The following is a 26,275-nucleotide window of genomic DNA, read 5'->3' on the forward strand; positions in this document are numbered from 1 at the left end:
ACTAATATCAAGTTTAATGTTCAAATGAGACTGTCTGGAGACTACTCATATCTATAATCATCTTTGCAAAACTGATCCAGGCTGATTATCAGCTCATCATTAATCTTGGAGGAAAAACTCTAAATTAAGCATCTTTAGTTTGCAGTTTTCATTACTTTTTGTATTTCTAGCTGAGGGCTTAGTTTGTTGGGGTTCTGGTTGTGGTGACATAGTTTGATGATGTCTTGATGATATTGCCCACAGTGGAAAAAAGATTACTTTTGTGTATGATTTTTCCAAGGGAACTGAAACAAATGTAGAATTAGTACTTCAAATATCACATCTTTGAACTCTTTACTTCTAATGCCATTAACTCCTGTTAAGGCAAACAGTGCTGTGCTTTCTCAAAAAAAAAAAAAAATCGAAAACAGCTATTAGTTCTTTCTAAGACTAATGCATCTTTGTTATCCTTTCTCTCCACGAAAGGCAGTCATTTCTAAGCTTCTTAATTTTTGATCCATTGGAACTCATGCAACGGGAAGTGGCCAGGAAAAACCAATCCTCTTAGATTTTCACAAGCTGTCAGTGTGACTTCTCTTTTTATGGAGATGTTTTGTGGTAATTTCAGAAGGTGGTTCTTAGTTGTGTTGGCTACATTCCACTTAGCACATCTGGGATGTGTTCACATGAAAACATTGGCTAAAAGCTGTGTCTTGTGGCCTGGAATAGACTCTGATATTGAAAAGACTAAGAAGGACCTTCCTTGCTACTTGACCCAATCCAACAAAGACACCTTCCCTGGGAAGCACAGTCAGGAATTCATTTTGGAATCAAAGAGCGAGCACAGAAGTTGACCTTCTCAGTTGTTGTAGAATTCTTTTCAAAATGTGTGTTTAGTTCTTTCCCAAGTTTCTGCCATGGCAATTATTGCTCTGAGATTGTTATTTATAACCCTGGCACCAGAATTTCTGACCAAGGTTCTACAGTTACTTTTTTGGAGTTAAAGGAATTTGTGGAAATGACTTGTATCTGAACTATCACCACGGTAACCCATCACAGATCACAGGCCACCAGGAATGCTCCCAGGCAGGTTGGGACGTAATACTGGCTTCTCATTCCTCAGGTCAGAACTTGGTGTTTGACAGCAGAAATCAATTCTGCTAAACTCATGATGTAGCAGTACCTGAAGTTTTCCATTCTTTTTTTTTTTTTTTTGTCTTTTTGCCATTTCTTGGGCCACTCCCACGCCATATGGAGGTTCCCAGGCTAGGGGTCTAATCGGAGCTGTAGCTGCCAGCCTACGCCAGAGCCACAGCAACATGGGATCTGAGCTGTGTCTGTGACCTACACCACAGCTCACGGCAACACCGGATCGTTAACCCACTGAGCAAGGGCAGGGATGGAACCCGCAACCTCATGGTTCCTAGACGGATTCGTTAACCACTGCATCATGACAGGAACTCCAAGTTTTCCATTCTTAAAGAAGGATGATTAAGACACACAGAACAGAATCCTCTTCCATCTGTGCTTTGTCTTCACTCCTGTTTAACACCAAAGTTTGCCTTTTTTGAAAACTATGGAGTTTGAACCTAGGTAAAAGGTTTTCCCCTTTAGTTGAAGGTGGAAGGTCTATTTTAAGCAGTGTAAAATATGCAGATTAGCTCCCAAGTATGTACTTCCAAGGACTGAGTAATGGTGGACGAATGAAGATTTTTAGGCACTTTATCATTTATTATTTTTGCCATTTTCTTGGGACATGGGATGGTTTGGTATAAAGTGAGAAAGTATGTACAAAATCACCTTGTAAATCATACATTGTTCTGTGAACTGAATAATAATAACACTGGTAACAATAGTATCAACTATACACATCTTCTATAGCACTTACTATGTGCCAGGAAGCGTTCTAAGTACTTTACATAATTTTACGCATTTAATCATCACTGAAATCCTGTGAGGGTGTTATAACTATTCCATTTGACAATTATGGGACTCTTCACTACCATGGAACTTCACAGGGTAGTGAAGTAACTTGCTTAAGATATGTGCAGAGAGTGTAACTCAAGAGTTGAGAACAGAGATATAGGGAGCCCTGTACCCTTTCGTGGCATTCTGAATATCACATAGTTGGAAAATATATGTGTCTAACTAGGCCTGAATTGGATAAAAAGAGTGTTGCTCATTTGATTTTGATGTTTATGAATCTGATAAGAACTTGCAAATTTATCTGCCTAAAGAGAATTTATGAATAATGTCAAATACTATGCTTATTTTAAACACTTCTATTCTATGACTTTACTCTTTGAGTCATATAAAGGGTATTTTTAACTTTTTAATTTTAAAAAAAAATTTATTGAAGTGTAGTTGATTTATAGTGTTGTGTTAATTTTCTGCTATAAAGTTATACACACATATGTATGTATATATACATTCTTTTTCGTATTCTTTTTCTATTATGGTTTATCACAGGATATTGAATATAGTTCCCTGCACTATACAATGTTGTTTATTCATTCCATATATAATAATTTTCCTCTGCTAATCAAAAACTTCCAATCCTTCTCCCCCACCCCCCTCCTTCTTAGCAACCACAAGTCTGTTCTCTGTGAGTCTGTTTTTGTTTCATGGATATGTTGATTTGTGTCATATTTCAGATTCCACATATTAGTGACATCATAATGGTATTTATCTTTCTATTTCTAACTCATTTCACTTGGTTTGATAATCCTAGGTCCATCCATGTTGTTGCAAATGGCATTATTTCATTCTTTCTTATGGCTAACATTGTGTTATATATAATAACACATCTTCTTAATCTATTCCTCTGTCCGTGGACATTTAGGTTGTTTCCATGTCTTGGCTGTTGTAATAAAGGGCATTTTTAAAAACAAAGAATAAAATGTAGCTTTCTATTTTTCCTTTAAACTATTGTTTTCCTATCTCTTGGTTGAGTTCCTGGAGTAACGCAGTTCAAAGGCTCTTACAGAGAATAAAAAGGGAGCTCGTTCACACAGACCTGGGGCTCTACTCACAACAGTTTCTCTTCCAGACAATGACATTTACTTGTACAGTTTCAAGAAAACAGTCCTGTGTTATCACATTTGTCAGTTTTACTCATTACAGATGCACCAACTGTATCTTTCAGGGTTAGAGTGAGAAGCAGTACATAGGTCTGTCGAGGTGGGAACCATGATTAGTGTGACAAACTGAGCTACCCTTTAAAGAGAGTTAGTTCTTCAGTTAATGTGTTCTCACACCTTTCTCCCCAACTTACAATGTCAGGCTCATGATTATGAGTCCAAAAGGCCTCTTACAGCGTCTCCTTCTGCTATAATGAGATACACAGTAAAAGCCCATTGGACTCTAAAAAAATTGTCTTATTTCATTTTTCCTTTCCTTTTGGAGGGATCATTCTTTGGCTAGGTGAGATTAGCTCAACTCAAAAGACTTTCATTTAAAAGAAAAAGGACTTTTCATTTCTTGTATCTTCTCTAAGTGCCCCACTCTGGTTTTATAGGGGAGAGCTGAGTTCTCTTCATTGGTAGAATAAGCTCTTAACACCTCACTATTTCTTCCAAGACTAGTCATCACCTTTACTCACAACACCCCTACAAGAAACAGTCTTAGAGGAAGAAAGGGCGAAATAGAAAGCAATAATAAAGGTCTGTATTCTAGAAATTTCAGTATTAATAAATAAAAGTCACAGTAATGCTCTGAGTATTTAAATTCTTGGCACTGTGACATTTAGGACATATTCATTGCACACAGACTGTGCATAAGACAGCTTTGCCATGGTGATCGTAGGGTTTAGAAGGGGAGGTATACCATGTAAAACCTCTTCCGAATCAGCAGTTTCCTGTTAAGCACTTCCCTAGGGCCTAGAATACATCTCTGTTAGGGCACTGACCTTATTGTCAATTTTTTCAGGGGAGGGTTTTATCTTATTCACTTAGGATAGTTCCTAAAACACAGTTGATACCTAGTGAATATTTGTAGAGTGAAAAGGAAAGATAGGCCATGTCCATAAGATGGAAGGAGAGCTTTTCAGACTAAAAACATGATGTGAGCAAAGAGAAAGACTTAGAAAACTGGTTGAAGAATCATTAGAAAACCGTGGTTGAGGGATCATCATGTAGTTCATTTTAGTTAGAATATAATGTGTGGAGACCCTATTAGAAGCTACAGTTGAAGACATAGAATAGGTGGGATTTCACAAATCATTGTCAAGTTGGGGAAATAATAGATGATCCCTTAAGTCTGGAGCCTAAAAGACCAGAATGGTGTGATCTCCTTGAAAAATCAATTGAATTTCTTCAATTTGAGAGAAAAACAGGTTTAAGAGAGAAGCAGTATTCTGTTCTTCAAACCTGAGTTTGAGATGCCAGTAGAACCTCCAGATGTAGATAAGAAAACGTAAATGGAAACAGGAGGAGAGGTTTAGGAGAACAAGGTCAAGGCCAGAGGAAGCACATTTGGCAGTGAGACCCGCATGGGTGATAGTGCAAGCAAGGATTAGATGAATTTGCTGACAGGGAGAGGGAAGCTGAGGAGGGGAGAAATGAGGACAAAACCTGAAGGGCTGGAGAAACAAGGACAACCAAGCATAACAGAGAGGAGGAGCCATGAAAGCCACCTGTCACAGAATAAAAGGGAAGCAAGCTATGGAGGGGGCATGCTGCACAGCACGGGCACATGCCTGAATGTCACTATCAAGAGTTGTGTTCTATATCCAGAGAAAAATATAATTCAAAAACATATATGCACCCCATTGTTCACTGAAGCACTATTTATAGTAGTCAAGACGTAGAAGCAACCTAAATGTCCATCAACAGATGATTGGATAAAGAAGATACGGTACATATATGCAATGGAATGTTACTCAGCCATAAAAAAGAATGAAATAGTGCCATTTGCAGCCACATAGATGGACCTAGAGATTATCATACTAAGTAAGCCAGACAGAGAAAAGACAAATATCATACAATATTGCTTCTATGTGGAATTTTTTAAAAAAATGTTACAAATAAACTTATTTACAAAATAAAACTACACTCATAGAAAACAAACGTGTGGTTACCAAAGGAGAGAAGTGGGTAGGGATAAATTAGGAGGATGAGATTAACAGATACACACTACTGTATATAAAATAGATAAGCAACAGGACCTACTGTATTGCATAGGGAACTATACTCAATATTTAGCAATAACCTCTAGGGGAAAAGAATCTGAAAAATTGTATGTGTGTGGTGTGTGTAACTGAATCACTTTGCTGTAGATCTGAAACTAACACAACAATGCAAATCAACTATACTTCAATGAAAAATACACAGAACTTTTTTTTTTAAAAAAGTTGAGTTTAGGTCTTACTCTACCACCTGTTACCCACAGAATCTGTAGCCAATTGCATAAACTCTTGGACCACAGTTTCCTTACCTTGGTAGATGTGTGATGTAAATTTAAATAGTTTAAATGAATAGTCTTTAAATAATACCTTAAAAATTACTTTTGTCTATTAAAATCATAACGAATAAAATGGAAGATTTGGAATTAACTATATTTCTGTGTATAAACAACTGACTATATTGTAAAATGTATTATTTTAAAAATGGCTTGTAATCAATATAAAATTGAAAGACAGGAATTTTTGAATTACATGTTTTATACACTATCTTTTACCCACTGTCTTCTGAATAAAGCTCTTGGAGTTTAAATATAATTCTCTCTGATCAAGTTTAATTTTTTGAGCACTTGCTGTATCCCTAGCACTTTTCTAGCTCTTTTCAGTGAGCCCCTCTAACTAAGGCTTTTACTTTCTAGTTTTTAGGGATTTATTAATCTGTGTTTTCTTTAGGCACTATAATTACCCTTACCAACATTGGAACCCTCAGCTTTTTTTTTTTGAAGAAATTTTGAATTTATAGTGTTTGTGATTTTCCTAGTACATTCTATTGAAAATACTGTATTTTATTCTTTATTTCTGGGAGAAGAAAAAATATTATTTTCATGGGAAATATTTGCAAATTTTTGCATCAGAAAATATTTTTCAGTATAAAATTAGTTTTTCAGTGTCTCAATGTTGTTGATAAAATGCATTTTGGGTGGCACTTTAATGTATTAGTTTTTTTCTTTTACTAGAAAAAGAAATGATAACTAACATTTTTCTTATCCTTTTTATTAGGGTAACACATTAAGAAAAATACTCCTGAATAGATACTTTAAAGGTGATTATGCAGTCTGTATGAACGGACATCTCTCTGGAACCTACTGCAAATCTGCACAAGGAGGAGGCAAGATTTACCATCTTTCTCTCATTTTTGGATTTTTATAACATATCTGCCTGCCAGTGTTACTCTAGTGTTTTACTTAAAATAGGACAAATATAAAAAATTCATTTAGGAGTTCCTGCTGTGTCACAGTGAGTTAAGAATTCAACTGCAGCAGCTGTGGTGGTGGCTGTAGAGGCGAGAGTTTGATTCCCAGCACCATGCACTGGGTTAAAGGATCTGATGTTGCAGCAGCTGTGGCGTAAGTCACAGCTGAGACTCAGCTTCAGTCCCTGGCCGGAGAACTTTCATATGCTGTGGTCATGGCCATTAAAAAATCATTTAAAGAGCGCTATTATCTATACTCACGGATAAGGAGAACAGACATGTGGTTGCCTAAGGGGAAGGAGTTGGGGAAGGGATAGAGTGGGAGGTTGGGGTTAGCAGATGTAAGCTCTTATGTATAGAATGGATAAATAACAAGGTTCTACTGCATATCACAGAGAACTATATTTGATGTCCTATGATAAATCGTAATGGAAAAGAATGTTTTTAAAAGCATGAATCACTTTTCTGTACAGCAGAAATTAAGACAGCATTGAAAATCAACTATACTTCAATCAATTAATCAAGAAGCAAATTATCAAGAAATAAAAAAAAATTTTTTTTAAGGAAGTATTTTTGAAATTACTGTTGTGGCTTAGCGGTAATGAACCCAACTGTATCCATGAGGATGCAGGTTCAATCCCTGGCCCTACTCAATGGGTTAAGGATTGGCATTGCCGTGCGCTGTGGTGTAGGTCGAAGACACAGCTCAGTGCTCATGTTGCTGTGGCGGCGGCTGTGGCATAGGCCATTGGCTACAGCTCCAATTGGACTCCTGGCCTGGGAACCTCCATATGCCGCCAGTGCGGCCCTAAATAAAAACAAAAAACAACAACAAAAAAGAAGCATTATCAAGTGTAGCAAAAAGAATAAAAAATCCTGCCATCTGTGACAACTCGGACTTCAAGGGCATTATGCTAATTGAAATAAGTCAGGCAGAGAATGGTGAATACTATATGCTCTCACTTGTATATGTAATCTGAAAACACCAAACTACCATCCAAGGACTGGGAATCTGGGGTTAACAGATGCAAACTATTGCCTTTGGAGTGGATAAGCAATGAGATCCTTCTGTATATCACTGGGAACTACATCTAGTCTCATGATGGAGGCATGATAGAGGTGGATAATGTGAGAAAAAGAATGTACATATGTATATATGACTGGGTCACTTTGCTATACAGTAGAAAATGGACAGAACACTGGAAATGAGCTATAATGGAAAAAATAAAAATCATTAAAATGGCAAATAAATAAATAAAATACTGGGCACTCATGAAATAAATAAGTAAAAACATCAAACTCACAGAAACAGAGATCAGATTTGTGGTTGCCAGAGGCAAGGAGTGTGGAGTAGGGAAATTAAGTAAAACTGGTCAAAAGGAACAAACTTCCAGTTCTAAAATAAATAAATCCCAGGGGTGTAACATACAGCATGATGACCATAGTTGGCAATAGTGTATCGCATATTTGAAAGTTGCTAACAGAATGGATCCTAAACATTCTCCTCACAAGGAAAGCCATTGCCTTTATGAGATGATCCATGTTAACTCATCTTAAGGTAGTGATCGTATTGCAATACATATATCAAATAATTATGTTGTACACCTTCAGCTTAAGTAATGTTATATATCAATTGTAGTTCAATAAAACTGGAAAAATAAGGGGAAAGCACTATTAAAAACCTTTGTACAATTTTGGGTTCATAAAACAATGGATTTGAATGTTAGAATTAATTTTGCCTTTTGACAAAGGTGTATTTATTGATTTTTTTTTTAATCACAGGAAGCTTTTCTGGACAAGATTCAGATAAGATGGGGATATCCATGTCAGATATTCAGTGTCTACTGGATAAAGAAGGTGCATCTGAACTTGTCATCGATGTTATAGTAAACACCAAAAATGACAGAATTTTTTCAGAAGGCATTTTACTTGGCATTGCCTTGCTTGAAGGAGGAAATACACAAACTCAGGTACTTGCTTTACCATCATGACCGGTTGTTACATTCTGTTATTTTGTATTTCTTATTGACTTGTCATAGAAACCTAGGGAAAGTGATTTTTTTTTTTCTCTAAGCTTCGCATGATGATCTTCCCCCCAAAACCCAGCAACCTTGTATCATATTTTCCTTATAAATTTATTTGATTTGCTGTAGAAACTAGAGAGCTTCAGGAATTATTCAGTGAAGCAGAACCTTCCTTCAAAGCATCCTTTCTAACTTGGTACCAAAAATTCTGGTTTGCTTAGGGAAATCTCAGGCTGACTTTCGGCAGATTAGAACAGCACTTTGACTCATCTAAGAATTCAGTGTAAAAGGACAGGAATTAAATACATTAATTAAATGAGATAAGATGTATACACTCCTCACAGGATATAGCATTAAAATAGCTTTTGATAACATTCACCACCCATCTCAGCTCACCCCCTCTCAGATACCTGTTTAGAATTTAGAACAGCTATCTTTCCTTGTTTCCTCAAATCTCCCAATGCCCATTTCACTGCTGCCTCAGCCCAGGTGAAGCTTTCATTGCTATGGGAAGAAAAGAAACATTTTTTTCTTTTTTCTTTCTGTTTGCTCATTCAGCTCAGGAGGGGAGAGTTGAAAGCCATCGTTCATCTATCTATTCAGTGCTCCGCTCCAGAGAGCAGCTCACTCACTTGCACACAGGATCAGACCGCTGTTTCCAGAAGGCAGACGTTTCACTCTGAAACTCCTGCCAGGTTGCCCCTGGACTCTCCCCGCCCCCAACCCAAAGGCAGAGCTCGGGGGTGATCTCAAGAGCAGGGAAGTATCCCCAGAGCGCAGTAACATCTTCCCAGCCCTGCTGCCCATGAGCCTGGCACTTCTAGGTTTGCCTTGGTCAGGAAGGAAACAATGCGTATGAGTAACTGGAAATTCCAGAATCCATTTCCCCTATGCATGGAGGGGAGATATACAAGCCACATCTGATTAATTGGATGTTTTTCTTTATTGATCCATCAAATACAGTGAACAACATTGGTCTATCCAACAGCACATGGCTTTAGGAATAAAGTCTTTGTGAACGGCGATTGTCACAGTGAGCAAAAAACAACCCCCCAAACACTGATACTTCTCTATTAAAAAACAAATCTTGAAAAGTCTCATGGTAATAAAGCTGGAGCCCAGATTGCTCTTAGCAAAGGTGGGAAAGGGGGTGGTGAAGGGATCTGAGTGGGTTTTCTTGGAAATTGTCTTGTCTTCTACAACCAGATATTCAGCTGAGACTTTCCTTTTTTTTTTCATTTATTTTTGACCACACCCACAACTTGTGGAAGTTCCCGAGCCAGGGATGGAACAGCTGTAACCAGAGCCACAGCAGTGACAACACCATATCCTTACCTCATATCCTGAGCCACAAGGGAACTCCCAGCTGGGACTTTCTACAGAAATTATCTAGGCAACTACACAATGTTTAGGCTAGACTCTCCAGATAGGAGTGAAGGTTTTAGGGGATGTTTTTAGATAGAAGCAATCCTTGAGATGACAGTACTTTCTAGATTCCTGTTCTGGGCCACTGAGGGTCACCAGATGAGAGCATTTTTCACCCTCTGTACTCCCTACATTTATTTATGTCCTCGTATTGTGGAGGCTAAGCCAGCTTCTATCAGAAGCTACACATTCCACTCTTAAATTCCTGACAGGTTGTTCCCTACACCCCTTTCACTTTCAGTCTTTTTTTATGGATGTTTCAGTAGCTGTCACTCATAACTTTTTCTTTCTTTTTGAAACCTTTTCAACTTAGGTCTTGGGATACCACCCTCCTCTCTTCCAACCTCCTGCCATTTCTTGTTACCTCCTTTGAAAGCTCTTCTTCCTCTCTCTCGCTCTCTTTTTTTTTTTTTTTTTTTTTTTTTTTGCTCTTTAGGGCTGTACCTACAGCATATGGAAGTTCCCTGGCTAGGGATTGAATTGGATGAGGCATGGGATCTGAGCCTCTTCTGCAACCTGCATCACAGCTAGCTCACGGCAACACCAGATCTTAATGCACTGAGGGAGGCCAGGGCTCGAATCTGAATCCTCATGGATGCTAGTTGGGTTTGCTTCCACTGAGCCCCAGCGGGAACTCCCTCTACTTAACTCTTCGACCATGACATCTCCCAAGTTTCTTGGGGCTCTTCTCTGTTTATGTTTCTTGCTTCCAAGCAGTCTAAATCCTTCTCTTTAAGACTTCTGCCAATATCTGGGGATGGGGAGGGGAATTACATTCTCACAGTCTCCTTGGCCTCCAGTGTCTTGCTTTCTTAGTTCATGGATTGTCTGGCCGCCTAGCTTCTGTAGTACTGAGACAGAAATCTGATTCTCTTCCTTCGTTTCTATCATGATCAACTTATATGTTCAATATACTTCATTAAAGATTGATTGAGGGGGACGAGAGAGGAGGTGGTTATATTACAACTTCAAATTGCATGCTAATAATAGCAACAATGAAAATAATACCTCCTAAATACCAGGCACTGTCCTTCATGCTTTCTGTGTTTTAACTTGGTTAATCCTCAAAACAATCAGTGAGGTGACTTGTGTCTTATCTCATCTTTCCAAAGAAGAATCTGGAATATCCCTAAACTCATATAGCTAGTTAGAGATCAAGCTAGGATTGAAACTCATGCTGTCTGGCTCCAGAGCCTGTGCTCTTAACGACTATAAACATCTCCTGTCTCAAATATCCTTCTGCCTCCTCACTCCCGGAAAGTTTCACTGGTTGATCACCCTGCATGACGCCAGGTTTTATCCATCTTGCTGGTTCCTCACTTCATTTCTCTTCCCTGTCTTCTCATTTCTATTCCCCCACCCCAACATACACCTCATCCTTGGAAGAAAATCTTTCCTCTGTCACATAGATCTGTATCTGTCACCCTTGGCTTCCCTCCAAAAAAAAACCTTAGAGTTTTCCCCTTAAACCCTGAAGCTTATGGAGGTGGTTTCCTAATCAAAACCCAGCTCTTTTATGAGAGATGTCATTAGGCTTCTTGTTGAGATTATATGCATATATAAAAAAAGTACTGTTTATTAAAATCGTTTGGTTAGCTTTGTAGAACCTTGGTTTTAAACAGTGTAGTCTATGTAAATAATCTGTTATTTTGAGCTTAAAGTGTTATTTTATAAATGTAGTGATTTAGTGTCAGAGAATCTAGATTTAAATCCTCACTCTACCACTTACTGCTGATATGATACAGGGTAAGTCATTTACATTCACCAAACCTTATTTTACTGATCTGTAAAATGGAAACAAGAAGACTCTCTGTTTGTCACAGTTGTATGGAAAGAATCAATGAGATATAATATATGTCAAGGAACATCATAAATTATAAAACTTTGTTTTAATAGAACCACAGAGTTCTATAACTTCCTCATTAATATATAGGAATTCCCTTCCACCTTCTAACCCCATTATATTGAAAATATTAGGGTTCAAGCATCAGTTTAATTTATGGGACCATGGATGTCTCTGAATGCCGCATTTATCCTTTGAATTAACAGAACCAGCTTGACTGTTTCACTGTGGTTGCTATGGTTACTGTGGCTTTTTGGCCTGCTTCCTTGAGTTGCTGCTAGCCCTCTGCTTAGAGCTTCCTCCTCGCAGGTCTGAGGCTGACTTTTAAGACTTCATAAAACACTTAGCGACTATACATTGCCCATATCAGAATGGAAGGACAACATCCATTTCAAGCCCTGAGGCCATTAGAGTCTCCCCTCCTAGGTCCCAGGACCTATGAGTCATGGTTTCAGGCATTCTTTCAGGGAAGTCTATCTGCAGGAGCCAAACTCCCCCAGATTGGCTGCTTAGATTTATTGGATTATTGTCTATTCTACTTGATCTGGAAGTCATTATTTTTTCAAATGTTTTCTTCACATTTTTTCTCATCAAGGTTATATAATTCTCTTTTTATTAGTGCAGTTACTTGAATTACTATCTCTATTAATTTTTTACCTTATTTCTCATCTTTGTGTTGTGTTGATCCCATGGCTTTAGTCATAATAACTTACAGTTTCTCATCCAGTGCGAATCCTGTCTTCTGGAGAGTATATCACCTTTCTCATCTCCTGCCTTTTCTGGATACTTCCCAAAGTCACTAAGCAGACAATGATTAGGGCAGATATGCTCAAGGTTCAAAATTGGGTGTTCATACTTTGGATGTTGAATCCTTTCTATATCATTATTTACTCTACAGAATTCGTTTTATGCATTGGGTGGTGGGCTTGTCCTACACCCTATGCAAAGCCATGAGGCTAATAAGTACCAAAAGAACTTAGTGCTTCCTTATCAGTGGGCTCCTGTGAGTGAGGCTGCCATGGTAACACATGCTCGATTAAATGTACTGTAATTTCAGGAGTTCCCGTCGTGGCGCAGTGGTTAACGAATCCGACTAGGAACCATGAGGTTGCGGGTTCGGTCCCTGCCCTTGCTCAGTGGGTTAATGATCCGGCATTGCCGTGAGCTGTGGTGTAGGTTGCAGACGCGGCTCGGATCCTGCGTTGCTGTGTCTCTGGCGTAGGCCAGTGGCTACAGCTCCGATTTGACCCCTAGCCTGGGAACCTCCATATGCCACAAGAGCGGCCCAAAGAAATAGCAAAAAGACAAAAAAAAAAAAAATTAAATAAATAAATAAATGTACTGTAATTTCAACAAAGAGAAAAATAACTTTGTAAACTCTCAAGTACACAGAATGATCGTCGGATTAGTGGTTGTTTTCCATGCTAAATTACATAGTCATTAGGAAAGAGATTGTGGTTGTTTTTCCTGTTTGTTCTTCATAGCATGGTGTCTGGAACATAGTAGGTCCTTGATAAATATAAGTTGAATGAACACATGACTTTATAACAATATAAAAATTAAGGGACTCTTTGCATACAATGCCTTACAATGCCCTTGTAAAATTTTAAAACAAATAATCAATAAATATGAATTAAACCACATGAAGTTATGCTGGGTTTTGGTGGAAAGTGCTAGGCAAATACAAACTGTTATTAGTACATAGTAAATAGTACCAGAAACTAGCAAAGCTGTCAATTTATGAAATAATGATGGGCAGCACATTAAATGTGGGCTTTTATCCATAATGCTTATGTTTATTTCAAATATGAAAACACTATTTTTCTAATGTTGGGTATTGATATCTTAAAATGTGTTTTCTTGCAGTATTCTTTCTACCAGCAGTTGCATGAACAAAAAAAGTCAGAAAAATTCTTCAAAGTTCTCTATGACCGAATGAAGGCTGCTCAGAAAGAGATAAGATCAACAGTGACAGTTAATACCATAGACTTAGGTAACAAAAAAAGGGATGATGACAATGAGTTGATGACATCTGGCCCACGAATGAGAGGTAAAGAAATCATTGAGTATTGGGAAGTACAGAGTGAGAAAAAAGAGGGTAACACAATTTTTAGACCTCACATTGTCTTCTCACTTATTTTAGTCTAATTATCCTAGCTATGCCTCTAAATATGGAACTCCATCCTTGAGTTATTGTGGTTATGGGCTGACCTTGAAATAGCTCTGTAGGACCAACTTCAAACAAGGGTTATAAGCACAAAGCAACTAGTGACATGACAAAGTTTGATTTCATGATGGAATTCATGGTAAAGAACAACTGCCCAGGAATTCCTGTTGTGGCTCAGTGGAAATGAATCTGACTTGTATCCATGAGGACACAGACTCGATCCCTGGCCTTGCTCAGTAGGTTAAGGATCTGGCATTGCCATGAGCTGTCGTGTAGGTCTCAGATGTGGCTTGGATCTGGCATTGCTTCGGCTATGGTGTAGGCCAGCTGCTACAGCTCCAATTTGACCCCTAGCTTGGGAACCTCCATATGCTGCAGGTGCAGCCCTTAAAAAAAAAAAATTTAAAGAAAAAAAAAGCAACTGTCCAAACCTTCTGAATGTTCACAAAACTTAACACTGTAAGAATAGAAATTATAGCACTAAATTTGACATGAGATTCTTGGTGTAATAACAAAGTTATGGGTGTAGTTAATACAAATCACAAAAGTATTAACATTTTAAAGTTCACCCTCTTTTCCCACCTTCTTGTATTCAAGGACTCTGAAATTTTATATTTATCAGAAAGATTGAGCCTTTCTAAAACTGCCTAAGCATTCAGATCTTTTTTTTTACTATCCCAGTGCAAATTTAATTTTTTAATTTTTTTTTTTTTGTCTTCTGTCTTTATAGGGCCACACCCGTGGCATATGGAGGTTCTCAGGCAAGGGATCTAATTGGAGTTGTAGCCACCAGCCTATGCCACAGTAACAGCAATGCCAGATCCTTAACCTACTGAGCAAGGCCAGGGATCGAACCCGAAACCTCATGGTCCCTAGTCAGATTCGTTAACCACTGAGCCGTGACGGAAACTCCTGATTGTCTTATTTTAGTTCATACATATAAGAATACTGCTTTATTTTCAGTAAGAGATTCATCATTACATTTAAAAGAGGGAATGAAAGGGCAATTAACAGAAGCTTCTTCGGCAACATCCAAAGCATACTATGTGTACAGAAGAGAAATGGATCCAGAAATAGACATCATGTACATGGGATCAGAAGCAGGAAACACAGAGGAAAAGTCTGCAGAGGAAGTAACCATGAGTCCTGCCATCACCATCATGCAGCCGATTCTGAGATTCCTTCAGTTACTTTGTGAGAATCACAACCGGGAACTGCAGGTATTGGTTCTGTTTTGTGTGAAAGCTGAGCATACAGCCTATGAGGGTACGTAATTAAATTCAAATAAAACTAGGAAGTAGTCTTGGGGAGACAATAAAAGCAAGAGTTCTCTTCTGAAATAGGGAGAAACTTTGATATCTAAATGAAGAAAAAGAGAGGGAAACTCCTTTATGCAGGAAAAAAAAATCAGGCTCTCACAGTATCATCCTTGGCATCCTCACCTCCCATCTTTTCAGCTTCAGAGGGTGTTACCTAGTCCTAGAACTCTGGAATTTGTTGTGTAAAGTCACCTTTGCTTCATCTGTACCTTTCATGGTTTTATAGGACTATGAGGGCTTTCACCATTTCCAGCTCAGTTCATATTTCTTGACTGAGGATACAGAGTATGTTTCTAGGTCTTTATTAGAAACAGAGTTAATATAGAAGAGGTTTTTTTTGTTTTGTTTTTTTGTTTTTTGTTTTTGCTTTTGAAATATAGTTGATTCAGAATTATATGTTAGTTTCAGGAGTACAGTAAAACGACTCATATATATATGTGTGTATATATTCTTTTTAAAAGTTCTTTTCCATTAAAGGTTGTTAAGAGGTAATGAACCTATTTCCCTGCACTATGCATCAAATCCTTGTTGTTTATCCATTTTATATGGTAGCATGTATCTGTTAATCCCATACTCCCAATTTACCCTATCCTCTTACCCCCTTCCCCTTTGGTAATCATAAATTTGTTTTTGAAATCTTCAAGTCTGTTTCTGATTTTGTAAATAAGTTCATTTGTATCATTTTTTTAGATTCCACATATAAGTGGTATCATATGATATTTGTTTTCTCAATCTGCCTTACTTCACTTAGTATGATAATCTCTAGGTCTATCTATGTTGCTGCTTATTGGACTAATTCATTATTTTTTATGACTGAGTAATATTCCAGTGTATACACCACATCTTCTTTATGCATTTATTTATTGAATGGACATTTAGTTTGCTTCCATAGTGCTGCTGTGAACATTGGGGTGCATGTTATCTTTTCAAATTAGAGTTTTCGTCTTTTCTGAGTATGTGCCCAGAAGGAGGATTGCTAAATCATATAGTAACTCTATTTTTAGTTTTGCAGGGGGCCTTCCATACTCTTTTCCATAGTGGCTGTACTAATTTACATTCCCACCAACAGTATAAGAGTGTTTTCTTTTCTCTACATCCTATCTAGAATTTATTTGTAGACATGTTAATGATGGCCATTCTGACCAGCGTGAGGTGATAACTTCATTGTAGTTTTGATTTGTATTTCTCTAATAATTAATAGTGTTGAACATCTTTTCATGTGCCTATTGGTCATCTGGATGTTGTCTTTGGAGAAATGTCTATTTAGGTCTTCTGCCCATTTTTTGATTGGGTTGTTTGTTTTTCTCTTATTGAGTTGTCTGTATGTTTTGGAAATTAAGCTCTTGCCAGTTGTATCATTTGCAAATATTTTCTCCCATTCCATAGGTTGTCTTTTCATTTTTTTGATGGTTTCCTTCTCTGTGAAAAAGAAAACTTAAAAAATTGATTAGATCCCATTTATTTTTGCTTTTATTTCTTTTACCTTGGGAGACTGACCTAAGAAAATATTGCTATGATTTTTGTCAGAAGGTTTTATCTATGTTCTCATTTAGAAGTTTTATGGTATCATGTCTTATATTTAAGTTTTTAAGCCATTTTGAATTTTTTTGTGTGTATGTAGTGTGAGAGAATGTCCTAACTCCATTGATTTTTGTGCAGAAGAGGTTTTTTATAACAATGAAGGTTGGATATCTTTGTAAATGACTATAATCCTGGTCTTCCATCTTTTTTGGTACATTTTCCTTTGTCAAATAGATGAACTTAGGGGTGTCCAGGAATTTTGGCCCCCCTGTTTGGGGCATAATTCCTACATACTTCTTATGTCACCATGACAAAACCACGTGTAAGATAAGATTATTTGTAAGAGCACATATCCAGTTTAGAGAGACAGCAGAATTTGAAGTTGTGTTCTCTAGCAAGCACCCAGAGTGCAAGAATTCTGAATTGGTGAGATATGGTAGATCATTTTAGATTGGATTGAATATCCTCCAGGGAGATGAAACCCTCAGGAATTAATGAATGGCAGAAGCCATGAGTCTTGTGGGCCACCTCACTTCATCTAGGAGAGGGCTGCTGCAAAGCTGCCATCAGGCAACGGTCAGGGGCTTTACCTCTGGAAGGAAGATGCTGGATATGTGCCCATGTGCTTATTCTGACCCATGTGGGTCTGTCTGTGTGGGAAGTAGATATTTTACTGACAGGAATGTGGGATCAAACAATTTGAAAAATGCTACTTATAAAAGAGTTGTGTTTTAATAAGAATAAGTGATAGAATTACTCGCAATAGCTAATGTATAGAAGCAACTCATGTCCCTTGATTGATGGATGAATGGATAGACAAAAAGGGGCATATAAGTAAAATGGAATACTATGATAAAGCCTTAAAAAGGAAGGAAATTCCAACGTGTGCTACAACATGGATGAACTTTGAGACATTATGCTCAGTGGATTAAGTCAGTCACAAAAAGACAAATACTGTGTGATTCTATGTGTATGAGATACTTAGAGTAGTCAAAGTCATGGAGACAGAAAGTAGTTGTCAGGGGCTAGGGAAAGGGAGATTGGTGAGCTGTTAATAGCTGTAGGGTTTCAGTTTTGTAAGATGAAAAGAGCTCTAGAAATGGATGATAGAGATGGTAGCCCAACATTATGAACTGTGTACACTTAAGAATGGTAGAGGTTGTACATTTTATGTACATCTTGCCATATCATGGACTTGGAGAAGAGACTTGTGGTTGCCTGATGGGAGGGGGAGGGAGTGGGAGGGATCGGGAGCTTGGGCTTATCAGACACAACCTAGAATAGATTTACAAGGAGATCCTGCTGAATAGCATTGAGAACTATGTCTAGATACTCATGTTGCAACAGAAGAAAGGGTGGGGGAAAAATGTAATTGTAATGTATACATGTAAGGATAACCTGACCCCCTTGCTGTACAGTGGGAAAAAAAAAAAAGAATTTATTTAGGATTCCAAGTATCTGAAAAATAGTGTATATCCAGAATTTATAAGGTGTTATACCTATTTCACATAAAGAACTTAGTCCTAGTAAACACTGGAAGAAAAAAAATCCAAAACTGATCATTTATAGCTTCATATCTATTATACTTCTCTAGTATTTTTACCTCTTAATTTTGCATCCCTTTTCACAGATTTTATACCTTAAAAATGGAAATAAATGACAACCCTTAATTCAAAAAAAAAATTAGGAAAAACCACAAACTGACAGAAAAAAATGAATTCAAATAAGTAAATTAAATAAATAACAATAAGTAATAAATTAAAATAAAAAATAAGTTTCTCTCTTTACTTACCCTTTCATCAGGTTTACTCCTTGAAAGAAATTATTCTTAACAGGTTGTGTTTCCTTCCAGAAATTTTTACATACATTTAAGTATATTGATCTGTACATGTAAACCTTTAAAACACACACACACACAATGTAATACTCCTCCACTTATATTTTTCATTTAGTAAAATATCTTCTTACTAAATTATTTATTACTAGATTATATTTATATCAGTACGTATTGAAGTACCTCATTTTCATAACTTTGATATGTTGCAGTCTTTGGATGGATGCATAGTTATTTATTAAATCAGTCACATTGTGGATATAGTATGGTTTCTAGTTTTGGCTATTATAAGAAATGTGCAGTGACCTTCTCTGTAGTCATATGTTAACTGAAAATACTAATAGGTGCTTCCAAGCCTCCCTCCATAATAGCTGTATCATTTACTCTTTGAAGCTGCACTGTTTATAAGGGATCATTCAGTTGAAAATTTAGATGCTTCTTTCCCTAATGAACTTCTTTCTGGTTTCCTTTTTCCTTCTCCTTTTCCTACTACTTATTGTTTTTGCCCTTTGTGTATAGTTTTCAGATAATGACATTGAGAGGTACTTTTAATGAACTATACTGATAAGTATAGATGCTTGAAAAATTGCATTCTTTTTTTCTTAAATCCAGGAGAAAGGAATAAATGCGAGTGCTTCCTTGTAAAGAGCAGTTCCATTCCACATTGCCAAGGGGATCCTTTCAATTTAGAAAAACGCCTTTAGAGAGAGAACTGAAAACAATTAGCCTAGTGATTTTTTTAACCCCTCGGATATGTTTTCTTTTATTTTTAGAACTTCTTGAGGAATCAAAACAACAAAACAAATTACAACCTTGTCTGTGAGACCCTTCAGTTTTTGGACTGCATTTGTGGAAGTACAACGGGTGGCCTGGGCCTCTTGGGTCTCTACATCAATGAGAAGAATGTAGTGCTGGTCAACCAGACCCTGGAGAGCTTGACTGAGTATTGCCAGGGCCCGTGCCATGAAAATCAGGTAAGCGTGAAAGCAGTCCTTCACGCAAAGATATTCTGACCAGTCAGCAAAAGGATCAAATTGGTGAAGGAGCCATGCTTTGTGTGCATTTAAAAGATCTTTCTTCTTGCTTTGCCAGATAGTTTTACTTTCCTAACAAAACGTACAAAGGCTGAATTATAGACTAGCCATATTTTAATTTAATTTCACTGTAAAAGGAAATTCCCATGAAAACATTTCAGATAAAAACCAGACTTATCCAAAAGAGTAAAATATGTTTCTTTATCATTGATCAGTTTTCATCTTTAGTGACTCCAGGATTTGTGGAATCAACTCCCTATGGCTTTTTTTGGCCCCAGTGAAGTAGGTTATATATATATATATATATATATTTTTCTCTTTTATATTCACTGTAAGCTTACGAAACAGGTAATAGTGCTCCCATTTTTCTGATGAAAGGGTTGAGATGCAGAAATTAAGTGATATTCTACCATCTCAGAGTAACCAAATCTATAAGTTGTAGAGCCATTTTTAAAACTCAGGACTTGTGGTTGCATCTAAATAGAGTATGTATGTATTTTTTCGGCCACACATATGGCATGTGGAAGTTCTCAGGCTAGAGATCCAACCCAGACCACGGTAGTGACAATGCTGGATCCTTAAGCCACCAGGGAACTCCTGGTGTGCTTTTGATGTATAACATTTTCCAGGGCAAAGTTTTGACTCCCTCTTCCAGAGTGATTATCTCTGATTCCACTTCCTTGGTTGTCACAGATACACAGAGGAAGTAGACGATAGGACACCTGGGCTAGTAGTGGAAGGGGGCCACCCTGGAATATATTAATTCTTTGCATCTACTCAGGTATTATGGAGCCACCATCATAAGCATGGATCCACCCTGGAAGGAAGAGTTTTCAAATTACAAACATTTCTGGATGTGAATTTTAAAGAAGCCGTTGAGACAAATATCAGTTCTTAATAAAGAAAATAAATGTGAAAAATAAATTTTCTATTGCAAATTGTACGACATATATTTCTAAACATATATGCACACATACATGTGCATATCTAAGTATGCAGAACAAAAACATAACAATTAATGACGTAAATAATTTGTTAGGGGGATACTTTTTCCTCCTCTGTAATATGCATGTGATATAGTAAAAGAGTTTGTGCAATTTCCCCTATATTACATTTCACTCTCCTAGGGCAATGATACGGGAAAACCAAACTATTGATTTAAAGTTAAGAAATGTATGCAAGTTCAAAGATTGGGTTTTGGTTTTGGTTAGAAATGTATACCTATTACAGAAAATATGTATTCTCCACTTTTGGTCTTTTAAGAGAATGGAACTAAGTTTTGGAAATAACTTACTAAATCAGGTAAGCTCTACAAGTAGAAACTAATAATAAAAGAATATGAATCCTACATACTCTAAAAATATACTTCTATGAACGCCATGCTCTGGAAATGTGTGGAAGGCAAGAAGCCTGCTAGCCAGTTCTAGGAATGATCTGCAAATTGATTCCCTCTATGTTTTGCCAACATTTTAATGATCAGAAGGACCTTAGCAAATGTAGAAGATGGATGGAAAACACCTTTCTTGGTGTCAGGGGAGTAAAAATTTCCTTGTATGAAGGGAAAAATGAAGCCCGTTCTGAAAAATAACCATCATTTCAGAGTTACCTTGATTTTACCCTTTCTCATTTATCGTATCTCAGTTTCAGTTTTTCACATCCCTTGACACTGGGTGTCCCATGGTAAGATGTAATTCCACAAATTCCAACCCTCAAGTTCCTGACCCTCAATGTCTATAAAATGAATTAGGTTCAGGGTCCTAGTACTGTAGACCCTAATTTTCAAAACACTGACGTTTATCTCTCAGGATATTTTATAAACTTTTTCAAGTCAGATCCCTCACTTAAGTTTCAGGAACCTGCTGACCTTTTCCCCTCAGCCACCATAATTGGCAGGATGTCTCTAAAACATCAGGAGATGCCTATATTCCCGGTCTACTGCCCCCCAGCACTGTCAACAGTATCACTTCCTACTCATTTAGCATTAAGTAGTGGATAAATGAAGGTACAGCATCAGTACCAATGAAGTTTACTTACAAACCTTGGGCATAAGGTGTACATTTCTTTCATAAATAAGAATATGCTCTTAGCCAGTATAGAACAGATCTTAAAATTCTAAATTGAAGGAAGTCCTCTAATGAAGGGTATCTTTTAATGTATTGGCTGAAAGAGTATTTCACTTAACCATTGCGTTTTAAAAATCTATGAAAATGATTCACTTTTTTTTCTTTTTTTTTTTTTTTAAGCGGTGCACCTGCGGCATGTGGAAGTTTCCAGGCTAGAGGTCAAATCGGAGCTACAGCCATCGGCCTATGCCACAGCCACAGCAACGCCAGATCCGAGATGCTCACGGCAACTCGAGATCGTTACCCCACTGGGGGAGGGGGGCCAGGGATGGAACTAGTCAGATTCATTCTGCTAAATGAATGCTAGTCAGATTCATTTCCGCTGAGCCATGACAGGAACTCCTGAAAATGGTTCATTTTAAAAGATACATGTTTCCTACAACGTCTCTCTCTGTGTTCTTCATGCAAAGCCATTTAATTAATACTAATCAACTAGGAGACTCTATGCAGAAGAGTAAGTTAAAAGTTAAACATTTGGAGTTCCTGTCATGGCTCATTGTTTAACGAATCTAAGAAACATGAGGTTGCAGGTTTGATCCCTGGCCTCGCTCAGTGGGTTAAGGATCCAGCGTTGCTGTGGCTGTTGTATAGGCTCGGGTCTGGCATTGCTGTGGCTGTGGCATAGGCCGGCGGCGACATCTCCAATTAGACCCCTAGCCTGGGAACCTCTATATGTCGTGGGTGCGGCCCTAGAAAAGACAAAAAGACAAAAAAAAAGCAGTTAAACCTTTCACTTATCTTTGACTTCATCTAAAATTAAGTTTTATTTGTACGCTTTTTTTTTTTTCTTTTTTTTTTTTTAAGGCTACACCTGTGGCATATGGAAGTTCCCAGGCCAGGGATGGAATGAGAGCTGCAGCTGCCTGCCTACACCAGAGCCACAGTCAACACCAGATCCAAGCCACATCTGCAACCTGCACTGCAGCTTGTGGCAATGCGGGATCCTTAACTCACTGAGTGAGGCCAGGAATTGAACCCACATCCTCATGGACACTATGTCAGGTTCTTAGACCATTGAGTCACAACAGGAACTCTTAAATTTTGATTGATATTTTAAAGGCCAAAAAGCTCAGGTGATTCTCCTCTTTTATGTCATGGTTTCTAGTGCTTGTATGTTGTAAATAGAATATGATTTTATAAACATTTTGTTTTCTAGACATGTATTGCTACTCATGAATCTAATGGGATTGATATCATCATCGCTTTGATTCTAAATGACATAAATCCTCTTGGTAAATATCGAATGGACCTGGTACTCCAACTAAAGGTAGAGTAAACCCACTGTTCGTGGGGAGTTGGGGGTTGACATTCTCTATACAAAACTCCTTTTCAGAGTTGACTCTAAATCTTCAAGTAGATCTTGTAAAAAGCAAGGTATTATTATATTTTCAACTAATGAGTTGACAGAAAGGGATAGTAAAAGCAAAGTGAGCACTGAAATCCTGATAAAATATCAAATAAGATCTGAGGTCATGTTAGTTGGAGGGCACTTTCTTGGAATTTTTTTTTAATCAGCTGCTTTGTTTCACTGCTTTTCTTCTGCTTTTATTATATATTTTTCAGTATATAGAGGAGCACAAGGTGCTGAGCATTCACTATACCATATATTTTTAATTCATCTTGACCACAGAATTCTGTCTAGCAGGTCATAATTGGTTAGACCGTGTCACAGGAGGGCTGAATTGTAGTTTTATGTCTCTCTTCTTTCTCAAAGTTGTTTTCTTTTATATTAGAATTATATCTTCCCCCCAAATACTCTGAGCCATTTTCACACCCCCTTGGAGAAGTTGCTTTAACTTAAACCATGTGTCTTCTTCCCAGAGGTTCCATTTCTCAGAGGTCAGGAACACAATGGCATTTGGGAAAAAAAAAAAAGAAACGTCTTCAATTTTTTTTTTGTCCAAATAGAAATAGAGAATTGAATATACATGAGAAACTGTATACATCCCAAATATAGAACTATAATACTCAATTGAGATGAATTGTTAAAGAACACATATGTTTAGTGTTAAACAGGCTTTAAATCAATTGGTTAAATAATTTTTTTCTATAAAGACAGGTCTATCCAATATCATAGAGAGTATAAAGTTTAACTGTGTGAGTAACTTTATGGCCAAGAAGAATAGAAATGATATTTTTGGAATTCTGTTTATGAATATAGATTTAGCTATATAATGGAATATATATCTAAATATATTTTATATGTACCTCTAAATCTATATTCTGCTCATGCGGAGATTGTGCTAATAGCTCTTAATAAGAAAAAAAAGAGGTAGGTTTGTATGTTTTCACTATGTTCGTTTGCAGTGTGTATAAACTTTGGGTCCTCCTATTCATAGATTAGAAAGGTGATCTTTATGTAGACTGAACTTGTATCCTTTTCCCCATTAGTTTCGTGTTTCAGTTAGAAAAGTCAGCCTAGGTCTATATGATAGACAGCTTAATGTGAGTTACCAGAAAAAAAAATGTATTTTGTCTTAAATTCATCTTTAACCATAATTCATAAAGAAACAGCATATAGAAGTTTTGGCTTTTGGTGTTTTAAATTCTTTATTAGTCTGAAGACAATACCTTTAAATCTCATTTTTTTTATTTTTTATTTTTTAATTAAAAATTTTTTTTTCTGTCTTTTCTAAGGCCACACCCATGGCATATGGAGGTTCCCAGGCTAGGGGTCTAATCAGAGCTGTAGCCGCCTGCCTACACCACAGCCACAGCAACGCAGGATCTGAGCCGCATCTACAACCTACACCACAGTTCATGGCAACGCTGGATCCTTAACCCACTGAGTGAGGCCAGGGATCGAACCCACAACCTCATGGTTCCTAGCTGGGTGCATTAACCACTGAGCCACAGGGAACTCCTTCATTTTAAATTGATATAACTTAATGAAGGAAAATACTGAAAGTTTCATCAATTAAAAAAAAACACAACAGTATATACATACAGATTATTTACAAATCCAGACACATGTGAAAACCAAAAAACCCCTAAACAATGGGATATGACTTAACAGTACAAAGATATTCTTGGCTATTCAAATGAAAATCTTTTGAAACAGTGTCATTTAAAATTTCATTTATGGGAGTTCCCTTCATGGCTCAGTGGTTAACAAACCCGACTAGGATCCATGAGGATGCAAGTTTGATCCCTGGCCTCGCTCAGCGGAGTAAGGATCCTTTGTTGCTGTGAGCTGTGGTGTATGTAGGTCACAGACGCAGCTCAGATCCCACATCCCTGCGTAGGCTGGCAGCTGTAGCTCCTATTCAACCCCTAGCCTGGGAACTTCCATATGCCATGGGTGTGGCCCTAAAAAGCAAAAAATAAATAGATAAATTTATAAATAAATAAATAAATAAGTTTATGTTACAAAGCACAACTTATATATACCTTTTCAAAATTTGACAGTTGTATAAATAAAAATACGTATAAAATACAAAGTGAATGGATTTGACTTGAAATATTTGTATCTTTCTACTTAAAGAAAGAAATGAGTGTACCTTTCTAAACAAGGCTTTGTACATAATGGCCAATGTGAGAACACTGTTTGCAGGAGAGCATGATGTAGTATATTGGCAAATTTTAAAAGCCATGGGTAGCATGCTTTATGTATAAATTCTCTGGAACATTATAAAAATACCATATTAAAAATGTTAAGGTTTTGTTTTATATCATTCATGCTTAAATGTATTTACTTAATCAGTTATAATTTTAAGTATATTTAACTTTACCTATTTACTATACAATTTTATGAAATTTTTCATATATAGGCCTTATCCCTTTTAATTCCTATTTCATAACTGATCTTTAATTCGTGTTTCATAACTGATTCAAAGTACTGCATTTGTAAAGAGGTAGATTTTTTGTTATTGTTGTTGAGTTTGTTTTGTTTTGCTTTTCTTCTAAGGACTCTGGCTTGTTTTGGAAGATAATGCTCTGTTAACACGCATGCATTTGAATTCTTAGTATATGTAGGCTCTTGTGCTTTCAAAATGATTCAGATTTCAGTAGGTCATGTCCAAGAATTCTAGCCCTCCAACAAAGTATGAAAAAGACTGGTTAGAACAGGGAGTTCCCACTGTGGCTCAGCAGGTTATGAACCTGACTAGTATCCATGAGGACATGGGTTCAATCGCTGGCCTTGCTCAGTGGGTTAAGGATCTGGTGTTGCCATGAGTTGTGGTGCAGGTCGCAGACGTGGCTCAGATCCCTTGTTGCTGTGGCTGTGGCATAGGCCAGAAGCTGCAGCTCCAATTTGACCCTTGGCCTGGGATCTTCCATATGTTTCAGGTACAGCCCTTAAAAAAAAAAAAAAAAGAATGCTTAGAACAAAATACCATATTGCCACTAACTTCTGAAACTAGATGTATTTTTAAGCTATTATGTATTGAGCCTGCTGAGTGAGGTTCATTAGAGAGTCCTGTTAGTGTTGCCAGGGTTTTAGCGCTCAATTCTATGGGGTCAATTCAGATTGCTCTAAGGAGCTTTTAAGCTCTCTATGAATTCTGGAGCCTTACATTTTTAAGTAGATAGTTTATACAGGATGCTAGATTTTTAAAAAATCTAGGCTTAGTACAAATCTGTAAAAATTGAAAATGGAACAAAAAATAGAATGCAGTCTTCCCCACAAAATCC

General features: G+C 37.2%; 1 protein-coding gene across 2 annotated transcripts in view; it reads left to right on the forward strand.

Annotated features, from left to right (window-relative positions):
- ITPR2 (inositol 1,4,5-trisphosphate receptor type 2) overlaps nt 1-26,275 on the forward strand; it is a 529,759-nt gene that overhangs the window by 353,300 nt on the left and 150,184 nt on the right. For both annotated transcript variants that reach the window (XM_021092919.1, XM_021092920.1), the window contains 6 exons: nt 6,158-6,266; nt 8,133-8,320; nt 13,509-13,692; nt 14,773-15,029; nt 19,257-19,457; nt 22,797-22,907. In XM_021092919.1, the coding sequence (XP_020948578.1) occupies nt 6,158-6,266; nt 8,133-8,320; nt 13,509-13,692; nt 14,773-15,029; nt 19,257-19,457; nt 22,797-22,907 (1,050 nt within the window). The remainder of the gene's footprint in view (nt 1-6,157; nt 6,267-8,132; nt 8,321-13,508; nt 13,693-14,772; nt 15,030-19,256; nt 19,458-22,796; nt 22,908-26,275) is intronic.

The sequence above is a fragment of the Sus scrofa genome, chromosome 5 (assembly GCF_000003025.6).
Source record: "Sus scrofa isolate TJ Tabasco breed Duroc chromosome 5, Sscrofa11.1, whole genome shotgun sequence".
Lineage (NCBI taxonomy): Eukaryota > Metazoa > Chordata > Mammalia > Artiodactyla > Suidae > Sus > Sus scrofa.